The following is a 15,500-nucleotide window of genomic DNA, read 5'->3' as shown; positions in this document are numbered from 1 at the left end:
TGAAATAGCTCAGACACATAAATAAAATCAATATTGTATAAATTTATTGTTGAAAATGTCTTAAATCAAAGAATATACAATTTTCAAATTGAAGACATACATTCCAAATAGCAGCAGCAGCAACTTAAACTTTGTCCTACCAGTGGCCTCTCCCTTGTTCCTAACCTACTAGGTGGATACATAGGATGCTCTTATTAATGCAAAATGCTCCACTGCCAGCATTGCTCCCTGTCCTAAGACTTACCACCATTCTTATTCTATATCCCAGTCTTATCCCCACCCCGTAATTGCTTAGATGCTTTTGGGGGGGGGGATGGTGAGCGTTATGATTAAGTCAGTAGTAATCACAACTACTGCCTTGCTTATCTGCACAACACATGCTAACAACTCTCAATTATTCCTAAATCATTTGTTTGGCTTTAGGAAGGAAAACAAAATTTCCTTTTCTGCTTTGGTTGTTTTGGTCAAATAATGACTATTTTCTTTTCACAAGGCTACCCTTGGGCATGTTGGTTAAAGAAAGCCGGCCAGCCTAGCCCTAAACCTCTGCCTTGGCAAATCTAGACCTGAATGGGCCCCCACAGTTTTTGTAATCCAACAGAAAATTTAAAAAAATCAAAACTCTTTTTCTTATTTGGAATTCCAAAAGCACATGAGTCACATCATATGTGCTTGTTATTGCAGCCAACAGGGAAAATATCATGACCACACAGTGCTCACAATTCAGGTCCCAAGTCACACACCCACCCCTCACGGCCGCAGGAGACTGTCTCACGACACTGGGCAGTCAGCTTAAATGAAGAGCTTCACCACCTGACAACTGCTCAACCATCTTCCATCACTGGCGAGTTTCTGAGACCCTGAGACGGTGCAGGAAAGCTTGCCACATTTTTTCTCAAATGTCCCGATACAGAGGCAGCTTGTAATTTCACACCAATGTCAGGTCCTCAATAGAACAGTTAGAATTGTAGGTCAATAAATAAAAAATACATATTCTGTAAGAGTCTCTAGTATCAAGAGGCTTGTTTCGGGTTCTTCAAGAGTGACATTTTCCTGCCCATTTCACCATACAAAGGCAGCTCGCTCTCGTAACATGCGGACACCAAAGCGCTGCCATTCTCGCTGATAAATCCACAGTTCCTGTGTCGTATCCAAACAAGCCAGCACTGCCCCTCCTTTCCACGCAATCAGCCGAGGGTCCATGTCCTAGAGCAGTGATAAAGACAGGTCAACACATACAGACAAGACGTACACTTAATCATTTATTTGGGTTTGGGGGTGGAACAAATTCTGCTGAGTCAAGAACTAATAAGCCCGATTTTCAACCTATGCTAGACCTGTGAACTTACATTGCAGGTGTCTGTTTCAACTGACACGAAAACTTTTCAGTTTTTATTACTGAAACTACTACTATTCACTATTATTACACAGTCATCCCTGAAGGCAGAACATATGTAAGGAAATAACTTACTTTGAAGTTTGAGTAGAATAAATACATCCCACAATCTCTCCCTCAGGATTGAAATTAAGAACATTCCCAGGAATTGTCCATGAGATATAATGCAATATAGGCACAATCTGTTTCTAAATTCCTAGGCTTGTATTTCAAGACAGTTGAAGCCTAAAAGATTCTTAAAGATCACCTGGTCCAGGGACCAGCAGCAGCTCCTTACTATGAGAGAGATCACAGTAGAGTTGTTTTAGCTGACGGCGTGACACGGGCCAGTCTTCCCCTTGCCCCACCATCCTTCCACAGAGGCAGAGTCAGCCCTGCTAGCTTCGGAGAGCACAGCAGGGACTTAAACCCAGGAACCCAGTCCCCCTCATCCAAGCTCCTTTCCTCACATCTGTGACCTGCTGGAAGTAGTAACTCCACCTGACCCAAATCCTCAAGAACTCCCAGGCACAAGCTCAGGACTTCCAGGATTTTATCTGCCCACACATATTAGAATCAGAAATAATCAATGCTGGTTTCATTTGCATACAGTTCAACTTGCACCATGAACAACATACCTTCGGCCTTGTGATCACTTCCACATTTTCAATAATTCGCCTAAACGAAGGTGGCATTTTGTTGAGAATTCTGTGCTGCAGAAATTCTTGTGCTTTATGAAACATCAAACCGCCTCCCACCACCAGGATGGAGCTGTACATCTTCTTTTTGGTATCATCAGAGGCTGCAAAGACAGTGGAAGCCCTTCCAAGCTTTTTCTCCATACGCACCACCACCCTAAGGCAAACCAACGTCATCTCTTGCTTGGGTAACTGCAAGAGCCTTCCCAAGGCTCTCTCTCCAACCCCTCCTCAACAGCGCAGGCAGGGGAACCTTGCCAACACAAACGTGAGCAGGTTGCTGTCCCTACCCTGCTACTTGGAGCATGAACAAAATCTCTAAGGGGGCCTAAAAAGTCCAGAGCAGGGTGTACTCATTTCTCTAGCTTCATCCTCACATCCTGTGTCCTAGCCACTCCGGCCCTCACCCAGCCTGAAATGCCACCCACTGCCCAGATCTCTCCCAAATGGCTCTTCCCCAAGGAAGCCTTTCCTGACTTCCACCCTCCACAACTCCCCCTAGAGAGTAAAAATCCCTTATTAAACCCCCTCAATCAGCACCGTTTAGTTCAATTTTGTTGTACCTGCCAGTTATAATTTCACATTTGTGCGATAATTTGCCTTATTTTGGTCTCCTCCAACAAGGCCAGGAACCAATGCCCAAACGCAACAATGCAAGCACAGGGCAGGTGCTGGACTGTTTCTGAATGAGTGTGTTACGTAGCACTGCACAACCACACCCTAGCTTGACCCCATTCATTTAACTGCCTCTCCCAGCTTCCCCCAATGTGCTTACAACAGCAGTCTATGCTGTGAAGGATGGCTTTATCCAGGCCCAGAGCTTTCCCTTCAAACAGCGAGATGGCAGTCTTCCTTGACATCAGAGCGGTGAGGGCCTCCTCAGAGTCGTTGCCAGCCATCAGACAGTCTCCCTGGGAGGATCCCAAATCCACCTCCTGGGAATGGAGTCTTTCTGGAAGATCAGAGGACTGCCCACGAAGATCCCCTTCAAATCCAATGGGTTTGGATGCAGACTTTCGGTCAGCAGTAGCTTTTGCAGACTTTAAATCAATGAAAAGGACAATCAAGTAGGTGGTATGATTATGACAGAACACTGTCGATGTTCTCTGGCTAGACCTCCTGCCACTAGATGAGGGGGACCCCTTGGGGTACAGGTGTCCCCACCTGGTGAGTGTTTCAGGAACCCATCTGTATCAATGTGCCAGCTGGTGGTGCTGCAAGAGTCTGCATTTAGCTTCAGTGGATTTTTGTGAAAACTCTTTCAACACGTTTGCCCCTTTCATGATGGATGATTCACGAGCGCACCTGCCCACACCGCGCTGAGTGTCAGCAGTTTTTGACAAAATACATCATGACCCCCGTACCCCACCCTCCCTGTTCACCTGATCTCGCCCTGAGCCAACTTTGTTTCTCTGATGAAAAAAATCCTCAAAGGGAAATGTTTTGTCGATGCGGATATGGAAAAAGTGAAACAAAAAATGGCAGAAACACAAAAAGGCATGAAAATCGACAAGTTCAGAAACTGTTTTGAGCAGTGGAAAAAAAAGTCTTGATAGGTGTATTGCATCAAATGGAGAGTACTGTGAAGGTGACTGAAGTATAAACATGTAAGAATACACAATTTTTTATAAATAAATTATTATTTTGGGGGTCCTCCCCTCATATACTACTATACACTAAGGCCTGAGGGGGTAACCTTCCCCTGCCCAAAAAAGCCAAAAACCAAAAAACCAAAAAACCTGAGGTGTGGTGCAGAGAGGAAATACACCAGAGTGTGCAACCGCCCACTTGGGAGTGAGGGGTGATGGACAGAAGAGGAGGGTGCACTGACAATTCTAAAGGGGTCCCGGGCAGGCAGGGCGAGTCTCAGAACCTTACTATTACGGGCTGGGATTTACAATTGAGATGTCAGTGTAGACAACAAGCTTTTCTTCCCTTGAACTGAGGTTGTAAGTGGAGTATTTTAGTGGAATTCTTGAGCCAGTGACTGTTACGAAATCCTCATTTTCAGACCTTTTCTAATCACTTTGTGACCCGCTTTGGGACAGGGAAGAGGACTAGAAACGACTTAGAGCCCTCCTCCCTCCACCATGAGCTGCTGTTCTATTAGCAGATGATAGCTTGCCCCTGTATCAGGCTTCCTGATACTGGGATCAGCACTGCACAAAGACATTTAGCTCTTTGCCTGTGCCACACACCTCTCCTATGTTGTAATTAAATACAGGTGAAATGTGACTGAAAATGTTTACTATGATGAATATTCAAAAGTAATTCCATTAATTTAACCTTTAAATGTGTGGACTGGTATTCTGAGAATTGGATGAATGCCTTCTGAACAAAAAAATCTGTCATCCAGATTTCAAATTTAGACTCTACCTAAAGTTCTAAAAACAGTGTCAGTCCTGGCTGGCGTGGCTCAGGGGACTGAGTGCCAACCTGCGAACCAAAGGGTAGCTGGTTTGATTCCCAGTCAGGGCACACGCCTGGGGTGTGCGCCAGGTCTCCAGTGGGGGGCTCATGAGAGGCAACCACACACTCTTCCTCCCTCCATTCCCCTCTCTAAAAATAAAGAAATAAAATCTTAGAAAAAATAAACATGAAAACAGTATCGGCTTTAGGATGCTGCCAGAGGGCAGTGACTGCAGTGGTCCATTAGTCTCGGGCAAACCTCTCCTGCAGGGAGAAAACTGCCTGCCCGCGCACCGGAACCCCGCAGACCTGCTCCTGCTTGCTCTGGGTCACCAGCAGGTAATGTTCATCATGAGGATCTTCGGGATCGCCCTGCGATCTGTGCTGCAGAGTCGTCATTTTTTGTCCAACAATTCCAAAGGTTGATGGATAAAACAAAGCCATTGGAGCCTGTGCATGGAAGGACAAGAATGGTCAACCCAGGATACTGTGTCTTGAAAAAACTGACCTGTTAAATTTTGTTCTTCCAAAAAGCAAAACTGACCAATTAGATCCTAAAACTTAGACTATATAGTGTTCTTTTTGGGGGGAGTAGCATTATTTCTTTAGTGCAGATAGGCCAGAAAACTCATTTATCATCTAACTGGAGTGTGATATGACACCAGAGACTCTCAAAGTAAATGCACAGTACATAGTAACCTACTTTATAGTTACCTAATAAGAATGGAGCCTCTCTCTAGATGACTAACCACATAGTGGCTAATTGCAAAGACGGTCCTCAGATCTGTTCTAATTTGGGTTAGTGAATAATCTCCAACCAGTTCACATTCTGACCTCATGAGGTTTCCAGCAGGTAAACAGTCTCTCAGTCTGAGCCTGACTGGCTTTCTTTCTACTCATGAAAATACACACCCAAGTTACCTGGAGTTTTTCATCTCCTAATCGAAACTGGTAAAGCAGGGCAGGGGCATCTGGATGTCGAATCTGAAACTCATGGTCCTGAAGCCCAGAGATGTCCTGATTCCAGGAAAAGATGCTGTCAGTGAATCAGTGAAAGTGCATGTAAACTCCTCGGATTACAATTAAGCCTCCCTACCACCTAAACCTCACCTATAACAAGGCTGCCCTACAACTTTCTACCACACCCACTAAAACTTAAATTAAGAGTTCAATGTTAACTTGCTTTCTTTTTAACATTTGTGAAATATCCACCATCTGCATTTTTTGTTTTCTTCATTATTGATAAATACTAATAAATACAACGACCCAAATCAATAAGCAAATGCTCTCAATAACTGAGGAATGTTACCTAGTCTTATATCTCTTAAAAATTTTTTTATTCAGAACTATACTACTTGAAAAGGTGAAAAAAAGATCTAAGAGTATAAAACGGTAGCAATCCAGATATAGCAATGATTAAATGTTGACTGTTCACAATACTAAGAAAGTGCTTCAAATGATACCATTTTATTAAATGTTTATGCATATGTTTTACCTGCTATTATTCATCACCCCTACAGGGTTATTTTCATCCTTTATCAGAATGACCAGAGCCTACAGAGAGAGAGGTTTGCTAAACTCTCTTTAAAAAAAAAAAAAAAAAAAAAAGAAAGCTTTTTTCCAGAGCCAGAGACACATCTACACAGCTTTGACCTCACCTAAAAACTCACACTCCTTACGGGCTTCAGCTTCGAGGCTTTATCAGCTTAGGTTGAAAGGGTAGCATGATACTGTTAAAGTTTTTCTGAAAACAAAAGTAGTCAATTTTGATTTTGCTCCCACCTGATCTAAATGACAAAAAGTTTCTTTCAGGTGCTGCAGAAGAAGGCAATCCATTTTATTCGTTAACTGGCATTCTCTGTAAGGGAACCCAGCTCGTTGCATCAACCAGTAAAAACATCTTGATACATCAGATCCTCCATATGCCAGGCAGAGGCTAGAGTTAAGAGAAAAAGCAGATGGGTAATATGTCAGTTAAAAAGGTGTAAAGAGTGATTCAAAAACTCAGTCAGGCACAGTGAAACACCAAGATTCAAGAAATGTTTGTGATAGGAATACATTAAAGAAAGAACAGATGGATGGATGGGAGACAGAAAGGGAACTCTAGAATAAACCAGCGGTAAGGCACCTAGAAGCAGTCATACTGTCTGCAAAAAGTATCCAAGAAACAGAAAACACACTATTAAATCCAGTTCATTTCCAAGTCAGTACCATTTGACAGCTGTCTGCCTGTGTACATTCTCTGGCATATAAAGCTGACACCGTAAGACAAACTTCTGGGAGAAATCTGAGAGGATACTACCCACTAATTGAACACGTCTGCAATTTAGAAAGACCGCCGCCACATTATTTTAGTGGTTGGAGACCTGAATCCGGTGTTTTCTCCATACCTTGGCAACCACTGGCATCACACAATACAAACAATGGGTGAGCCAAAATAACTCATTCTGGGTTGTAGAATGCATTGTAACTTGGGATTAACCTTTCTCATGGACTCACTGGGACCTCTTTTAAATTTGATTCCGTACCTTAAGATTCAAACTACCTAATGTAAGGGACACGGAGAATTAAAGCATCCTGAAGAAGCCATCCTGGGAGTACAAAGTGCTGCACAGAGGCCGCGTGTGCACTACCTGAGTGTGCTTACCTGAGTTGCGCTAGTCTCAGGAAGGACGAGCAACAAACCTGCTTCTGAGAGTTATTTTATAACTTTTCTGTCAGTGGTGACAGACATTTGTTCACCATAAAGTTACTCATTGAACACCATAAATACTCATGGTGTATTTCTTATGAAAGAAAAGCAAATACTTGAAATGCTAGCTAGAGAACTCAAACCCGAAAACCTATTTTCTCCTATGAGACTTGCCAAAATCAAGCTTTGCTGTGCATGGTCGGCATCTCCAGGCCAGCCCACAGCAGGAGACACAGAGCTAACCTATATGCTTCCTCCGTGGGACAGCACAGCACACTCTAGGACTTTCAGGAGCTGCTGACGTGAACTTATTGGAGTTCCAAAGGAAAGAAGAAAATTGGTTGTGCATAGCCTTGCCAGAAGTTGCTCTTCTACAATCTTGCTGGTGTCTTATGCAAAATTTGAATATATAATTCCTTGTAAGTGATTTCTTTCTAACTTGTGATGCTTTATAGTTGAACAGACCGTGAGGGGAGAGGGATAGGGAATGACGCCTCCCAAGTCCCTTACCGAGTATTCCGATGGGAGACCCCATCCTCCACACAGCACACACTTGTCTTCTGGTCCCCAACATCTACAATACACGTGCTGCTTAAACCACTTCCAAAAGTGGCGCACACAGACTCCTGATGGACCACAATTCCTAAAAAACAAAAGGTAGAAGAGCAATCAGCTGCAGAGCAGTAACTCTCTGAAGACAAATAATCAACTAAAGTCTAGGAACCTCTGGGCAGATATTCACCCACTGCTGACTCTCTCAAATCAGCATTCCAATAAAGCAGTGAACTGGATTAACTTTGTCAGTAAAAAAGGAAAAATCTCATTTCAAATAGGTTTCGCTGGAATACTGGACATACCTGAAAAACCCATCTTCATTAGGATCATATTCACTAATTCTTTCACATGCTGTTTAGTATAGATATCAGGAATTAACAAGATGCATCTATAATACTAAAGAGAAGAACAAAGAAAAAGGATGAAATGGTTAACACTAACGTCAGGTCAAAGTAAATTTCACACTTTAAAGCAACAGAAGCAATGGTCAGAGGCCTAGAGTAAAAGCTCAAAACTCTCTGCTATCTTTGGGGTTTTATGAGAAAACAGAGAACGTTGACATTTTTTCTTTTTCTTTGAATTATTTAACACTTGTGAAATAAAAATAAAACTGATGTGTCTGAAAAGGTCCAGAGAGAAGGCACAAACAAGAGCACTTGCTGCCTGCAGAGCAGGACACCAAAGAAACAAACCGAACAAGAAAAAGACAAAGCATTAAAGGAGAACTCAGCAAAGATACCCCCAACACCTAAGGCCGAGAATGCTTCAAAGACCCTGTATCATAAACAACTCAGTAATGTGTACTTTTATTGAACAAGATTCTGAAAGATTATCCAAGTAACTGGGAATGTGAGCTTACCTTTAAATCTTTCAATGGAATTTCCAAGTATTTTTGTATTGCATGAGACCATATTACTTCAATATCTGCCAGAACAGCTGTGAGGGAGCCCCCAGGTCCCGGGTGAATATTTAACTGACCTCTTCTAATAGGCCAGTGAATATTGTAACAGTCCAATGGGTTAACATACAAGGCCTAGAAAAGATGGGGAGATGAGCATGTTGTTAAAACTCTTCTCTCAGGGTTTTCTGAATTCAAGTTCAAAACTCTAAGGCTCGAAATTATCAGTAACACTTGCTGAACATTCTAAATGGTGAGGGTGGAGGATCTAATACTTCAGGAACCAGTCTGACTACCTGGTCCTCAGAACAGGATTACCGAATGCGTGGAAACTGCAATTGGACGGCAAAGTAAATGAATTTTAGAATTAGGACCAGGTTTTCTTCTTCCATTTCATTATAAAGAAGTTTCCTACCTCTTCTCCTACCAAAAACTCAGGGTGATGAGATGTGTTTGTCCATTTATTTCCCGAACAGTGATCTAAAATTGCAGGTCGTATCTGCTTGTTGTAGGAACGTGCCTGAAACACAAGCACACCACATATTCTTTGAATTTACACAAGGGAAAAGAAGGGGTTAGTGTAATGTGAGTCCTCTTTTCTCCTTTCCCTCAGAACCAGATACAGTGGCAAATTTTTTCACAAAGACAAGATATCTGGGGAAATACTGACTGGTAACAAAAAGATTCTCTTGCCTTTTCCACAGTCTTGATTTTTAGTACGTAGGGCTGTGATTCACAGCCAGTCCAAAATTAATACTGCCTTCTACCTAAAGCTGAATACAAAATTTACATCAACTCCCAGGCATCCCTAATTATTATTGGCTTAGCACATCGAAAAAACAAATGTGGTAAGAATACCGCTTCCCACCAAGGTCCTAGAATTATACACTGAAGACTCTCAAGTAAACCATAAATCTTATCAACTTGTGGTAAGAAACACCACATTATAAATTATTTGGCTTGCCTAAGCATTTGTGACACTGATTCAGGGACACCACAGGTGATTATGAATGGTTTTTCTTCCTTTTTAAAGAAAATCCCTTCTTGCATTTGCATAATTAAATAGGTAGAGCACATGAATGGCATTATGATATAATGGCTGTGCTGAAAGAGTAAATCTGAAGAGTTGAGGTCGAACCTGTTCAGGGGACACAGGAATCCGTCTTGTACCATTTGACATCTTTTTAGACCATATCGCTTGATCCACCATTTTAAGACCATTTTGTCTTTGTTCATTACTTTCAGGTTTCTAGAAAATAGAATTAAAGATGAGCAGTGCAAAGAACTGAGTGAAAAGAGAAGGCAGTCTGGCAAACAACTAATGCAGCCCTGGGAAACGCTCCCTTGTCAACAGGTAGTGTTTCCTTAATCTCTAACATATGTATTAATCTCCAGAATTCAAAGTAATCTTTTTATGATTTATAAATTTAAAAAGTCATAAAAGAATCCTCACTATAAAGCAGGTATTTGAAAAAATCTGTAACTTTGAGTGGCTTTGGGTTCACAAAAAATTTTCACAGCACTAGGCAGAGCATAGCTGCTTTTACATTTACAAAGTATTTCAGAGATGCTCTCACAGATTTACGTCATTTTCATGTTTACGACTTTGTAACAGTGTTAGAGTCCCTCATGTGTTATTTTACTTAATCAACAAGTGTTCAAGTAATTTTGATACTGCAAAAAATATATCCATAAATTTTTATGTGAAGTTATTTTACTTTCTTTCAATTTTTATTCTCTAAAGTAGAATTGTAAGAATTAAAAAATGGAACCCTAAGGCTTACTGTCAGAATTACAGAGAATGAAGTTCCTAAAAATATCCTTGATTTAAAACTTAAAAGTGAATTACAATGTAATATATGTATTACCACCTATCATAAAAAAATTTTTCCTTATAATTACCATTTGCAAAATAGGAAAAGGAAATGTTTACCATAAAGAAATACATTTTTTTGCCCAGGCTGGTGTGGCTCAGTGGACTGAGCACTGGCCTGAAAACCAAAGGGTTGTTGGTTCAATTCCCAGTCATGGCACATGCCTGGGTTGCAGGCCAGGTCCCCAGTAGGGAAAGCATGAGAGGCAACCACACACTGATGTTTCTCTCCCTCTCTATCTCCCTCCTTTCCCTTCTCTAAAAATAAATAAATAAAATCTTTAAAAATATATATATTTATGCCTTTACATTATGATTTGACTTAAGATTGCATTAAGTGCTTATTGTAAAAATTCAATTTGCTTATCAAGTAAAAATATGAGTTTATTTTAAACTCTTAAGTATCTGGAAGAGAAAAAACAGAAGTCAGTTAATAGAGACCAGAATGTATCATCTTAAGTGAGTGATAATTCTGTACCTTCCATTAAAAATCACATTCATCAATACCCAGTTCACCCTGGTGGGTTAAAAAAATTAAATTTACTTTTATTACAATTATTTACTTACAGTATAAAATTGCTAGTTCTGATGAAAAATGATTATTTGTAACCCTGAATAATGCTATTATTCTATTATTTTAAAAATAATTTATTTTTATTTATTTACTTTGTTTACTTTATTTATTTATTTACTTTATTTACTAGAGAGAGGGGAAGAGGGGGACAAAGAGAGGAAGAGAAGCATGAGTGCCTGAGAGAAACACTGATCAGTTGCCTCTTGCATGCCCTCAATGGGGAACCTGGCCTGCAACCCAGGAATACACCCTAACTGAGAAACAAATCAGCGACCTTTTGGTTCACAGGAATCCACTGAGCCACACCAGCCAGGGCTGGTGCTATTATTTAAAAACACAAGGCTATGAAGATGTTTATTCAAGCTGATTGCATAGACTTGCATGTCTAAGTCTTCCCAAAGAAACAATCTTGGGATTTCTCTCCAGGCCCTCCATTTCCGACTTACATTTAGTCCCTCCCTTAGGAGCCAGTTGTCCTTGTACAGGGGCTGCCCTTGTTGTTTGTGTCTTCGTGCAATGACATGAGGAATGCTGGCAGGAAGTGTGTCTGTGGCTCGACCAATCCTTAAAGTTGTTGAACCTGGATGTATGACAACAATGAAGTTGCTCTGGATTTGCTGCAAATATAAAACAGGAGTGCGGCCTTAGTAAGTAATATGCAGGTAACAAGTTAAATAACATATAGGTAACAGGATAGACTAAGAAGTTAGTTTCCTATAATGGTCATTATACCCAAAGGTTTCAAAATAATTTAGTAAGGGGAGTTCCTTGAGAAGTATCCAATTACTGCTCTCTACCTGAATACAAACTCATTTTATAGTTCCGTGTTCCCACGATCTAACTCATAGTACATAGTCCAACAAATATTTGTTTAAATGAAAAGAACCGTATTTACTCAATGCAAATTAACCTTTTGGGCATTTCTGTGCCAGGTACTGTGAGTATAATGATAACCAAGACAAAGTCCCAAAAATCAGAGAACTTTTTGTTTACTAGGGAAGACAGTTAAACAAGGAATAAGAATGTGGGGAATACCATGACTAGTGGAGTGCTGGGTTCCCAAAACTGGAATCACCTAAAGATAGTTGTAAAAAAAAAAATGGCCCTAAGCTTTCCCTACAAATTCTGCAACTCAGAGTCTCCAAAGAGAGAGCCTAGGAATCCAGTTTTCAAAAGCTCCTGAGGTAATTAGCATGATCACTCAGGTTTAAACCCACTGGTTCAACAGCTAATGGAAAACATTAATGTAAAAGTACAATTATTACTTTGCAATACTGGAAAGTAAGGCTTTATACACCAACCACTTCCCAAGTGTGTGCATAAACTATATTTTGGTTACTTTTTAAAAAAACACTACACTTTACTATTGTTGATTCTGTGCCATTCACCTAATCTGGCTAGAGACTGGCCAGAGTTCACAATTCTATCCTCCTAAGTCAGAAAACTTCACTGCACTTCACAATCCATTCTTGGGAGATGATGAACAAGGGCCTGACAAAGTAGTGCAAATCAGGACAGTGGATGATTGCAAACTGTACTTTGAGATGATAATTGTTTTAGATCTGAAATTCTCAAGAGGGCAGAATATAATCTGAATCACTCGGGGAACCTTTACCCTGTAAACTTGTTGAGGGACCCACCGTTTCAGTAGGGAGTGGGGGAAGGAAAAAGGGACTCAAGAATCCCTTTGACAACAGGATCCCTTTGTTAAGAAACACCATGCCAGCCTGACTCCTTAGCTAGCACCTATTCTGTCCTGTCCTTGAAGCTACAGTTGGGTCTTATTGGCATGTTTCTGTTCAAAATATTTCTGTACTTGGCCAATAGTTAAAGTCCAGACCTCTAAGAGCAAGGCCCTGCCTACTTCTCTAGTCTTAGTCTAGAACCACTTCTTTTTTGGTCAGTACATCGCACATACCATTTCCTGGATATTATTGTTTAAGATGAGATACAGGTACATGTGCTGCAGAGGCCATGGAAAACCAGAGTGTTACACAACTGACTGAAGTTAAGGAAATGTTGCTACAGTGATTAAGGACCCAGGCTCTGGATTCACACACCTGGCTTCAAATTCAGACTGTGCCACTTCTTTGCTCTGGATGAAGTTCCTACCTCATAGAATAATTGTGAAGATTAAGCAAGTTAATAAGCAATCACAAGCTCAGAGTCTGGCTGGATCTTCTAAAGTTCGCTGTTGCCTTCAGAACTGGCTGGTCAGACTCTCTGGCTTACAGGACCTTCATATGGCCCCTGCTAAGATCTCCAGTCTTATCTGCTGCTCCCTTACTCCCTCCATTCCAAACATCCTGATCTCCAACACTGCATATCCTCTTAACCTAGTTCTCTTTCCTGCTGTGCTCTCCTTCCTTGAGATTTCCCTTCCCCCTACCTACCTTTTAATCCTCCTTCAGCTTAGTCCAGATGTCACCTCCTCTGAAGAAACCATCCCAGACCATTGGGGCTGGAGGAGGTACCTGCTGTGTGTGCCCAACACTGCCTTTTGGTCCTCTCCACTAGCGGATCCCACACCATGTTCTTATACCAATGGCCCCACCCCCAGCACTCCTCCCAGCCTCACCCTCAGGGTGGGATAACCCTAGAAGGTGGGAACCAGGAAGCCCTCACAGGCCATTCAGTCTGCCCCTCAACTAGTTAAGTGGAGGAACTGACCCCTGTGCAACATAATAACCACCCCGAGGGCTTACCATGTGCCAGGAACTGTAAGGTATGTACTTTAGAGCTGCCTGGCCAGTTTGGCATATACTTAACACGTCTACCAGGAACCTACCTCAGAAATGTCCAACAAGAAATTCTGAGCATTTAAACATCTCCTGATTTCTGTTGTGAATTTTACATTACCTTTGTCCATTTTCCTATGGGAATGCTTGTATTTTCTTCACTGAGTATTCATAATATTACATATAAAGGCCCTTTGCCCACCATGTACTGCAAATAATTTTTCCGGTATGACTTAATCTTGTTGTTTTTGACACACACATGCACCCAATGTCTATTTAGACAAATGTCTACTCTTCATTCCACTACCTGAGATTTCCTTAACAAAGAAAAAGGCAGGAACCTCTAACTATCCCTTACCAAATAAATATCCGCAGATACTCCCAGTGAGCCAGGCCCGGTGCTAAACTCTACGTGCCACCACTAAAACCTCACATATTTGAAACAGCCCAGCCCTCGTTTCAAAGCCGGGGAACCTGGGGCTCCCACAGAGGCGGAGGGGAAGGACGGGGGGACGCAGTCCTCACCCGGCTTGCAACAACGTGGGAGGGAATGAGCAGCCCGTACACCACCAGGTTATGTTGGTTATGGCTTTATAAATACCCTGGTAATTATATATGGCAGTAAATCAAACATCTTGTATTAAAGACTCATGGGGGGCCCCAAGCCTTCCGTTGGCCTCCACTTCCTCCTCAGACCGGAATGCGGAGGTCCGAGGCCAGGGTGCAGGACCCTCACCGAGCTCCACCCGAGCCTCACCCTTAGCACCTAACCTCCTGCAGCGACTCCGGCACCAGGGCAGGTACGATGGGCCGCTTCACGCCACGCTGCTCCTTTTCCTTCTCTCCGCCCTTCTCCTTCCCGTTCTCCGTGTCTCCCTTTTCCGCCTGGGTCATCGTTGCTGCAGACCCCCAGGTACCCTTAGCCTCCACCCGCACCACACACTCCGGAACAGAAGGTTCCCAGCGCAATCGCAGTCTCCAGGCTGGCTGCCCACAGTAAAGATGGCCGACAGAGAGTTGTGCCAGAGAACTCCGGAAACAGAAGGGCGGAACCTTCTGCTGGGGGTGGGGTTTGTGAGGAAGCAGGAATGTGTGGATTAAGTGGATCGTGCTACGCATAAGTCTTGGCTATAGCATGCCAGCAATATCAGGTACTTCATTTGTTTTGGGCGCTTTGATGGACCAGCCAATAACCAGCATCTCATTTCGTCCTCACACCTATCTGTCCTGGATTCCCAGACACCTTACATACACTAGTTCTCTTATTTCACTGGTCCTGCTCAGTCCAGCCCAATGTTAGGGTTCTCTGGTGCTAGGTGTCCTCTTTACACACTTTTTGTTTGACTTTACCCAGTTTCATAGCTTTAAAGGTAACTCCCAAATACATACTTCCAGCGTGGACCTCTCCCTGAGATCCGGATCAATATATCTGGTATCTCTCCATGGATGTTGACAAGGCATTGCAAATTTAAGTGTGTCCAAAATGGAATTCTTGATGAACCCCCACTTTCGTGACTTCAGAAAATGTCACTTTGACACCATCCCCATACTTATAAATGGATATAAAAATGCTTTTAACTCAACACTTTGGTTTCAAAGCCTGTTAAACACTGGAAGTAGAATTATCTGTATTATTCATTGTGACAGTAAATATTTCAGTGCCTATTACATGTTGTCACTGCTCAAAG

The 15,500-nt window shown here is 42.1% G+C and overlaps 1 protein-coding gene across 3 annotated transcripts; it reads right to left on the bottom strand.

Moving 5' to 3' along the window:
- Positions 1–22: 22 nt before the first annotated feature.
- ACTR8 (actin related protein 8) lies at positions 23–14,864 on the bottom strand. Of its 3 annotated transcripts, none has more exons than XM_045192204.3 (13): positions 14,570–14,864; positions 11,521–11,691; positions 9,766–9,876; positions 9,043–9,147; positions 8,589–8,762; positions 8,032–8,125; positions 7,685–7,817; positions 6,265–6,418; positions 5,404–5,499; positions 4,792–4,932; positions 2,849–3,113; positions 2,014–2,177; positions 23–1,206 (listed from the first exon to the last, which is right to left on the bottom strand). In XM_045192204.3, exons 3-13 carry the CDS (start codon positions 9,835–9,837, stop codon positions 1,063–1,065), a joined length of 1,542 nt encoding a protein of 513 aa, XP_045048139.2. In that variant the 5' UTR covers positions 9,838–9,876; positions 11,521–11,691; positions 14,570–14,864; the 3' UTR covers positions 23–1,062. The 3 variants fall into 3 exon arrangements, with proteins under 3 accessions (XP_045048139.2, XP_024412376.2, XP_053786149.1); XM_024556608.4 differs by having other exon boundaries at positions 14,584–14,852; XM_053930174.2 differs by lacking the exon at positions 14,570–14,864 and adding an exon at positions 13,468–13,612.
- Positions 14,865–15,500: the final 636 nt, after the last annotated feature.

The sequence above is a fragment of the Desmodus rotundus genome, chromosome 8 (genome assembly GCF_022682495.2).
Source record: "Desmodus rotundus isolate HL8 chromosome 8, HLdesRot8A.1, whole genome shotgun sequence".
Lineage (NCBI taxonomy): Eukaryota > Metazoa > Chordata > Mammalia > Chiroptera > Phyllostomidae > Desmodus > Desmodus rotundus.
Note: the sequence above shows the minus strand (reverse complement) of the source record. Positions and strands in the feature narration are given on the sequence as shown.

Bases quoted from the DNA above. Each gene is read 5' to 3' on its own strand.
- ACTR8 (XM_024556608.4), bottom strand. From the start codon at position 14,706: ATGACCCAGGCGGAAAAGGGAGACACGGAGAACGGGAAGGAGAAGGGC. The intron at 7,818-8,031 runs GTATGTCCAGTA...TTTGTTTTTTAG, and splicing joins AATGAAGATGGGTTTTTCAG to GAATTGTGGTCCATCAGGAG. The intron at 3,114-4,791 runs GTCTGCGGGGTT...ATTGATTTAAAG, and splicing joins CCCAGAGCAAGCAGGAGCAG to TCTGCAAAAGCTACTGCTGA.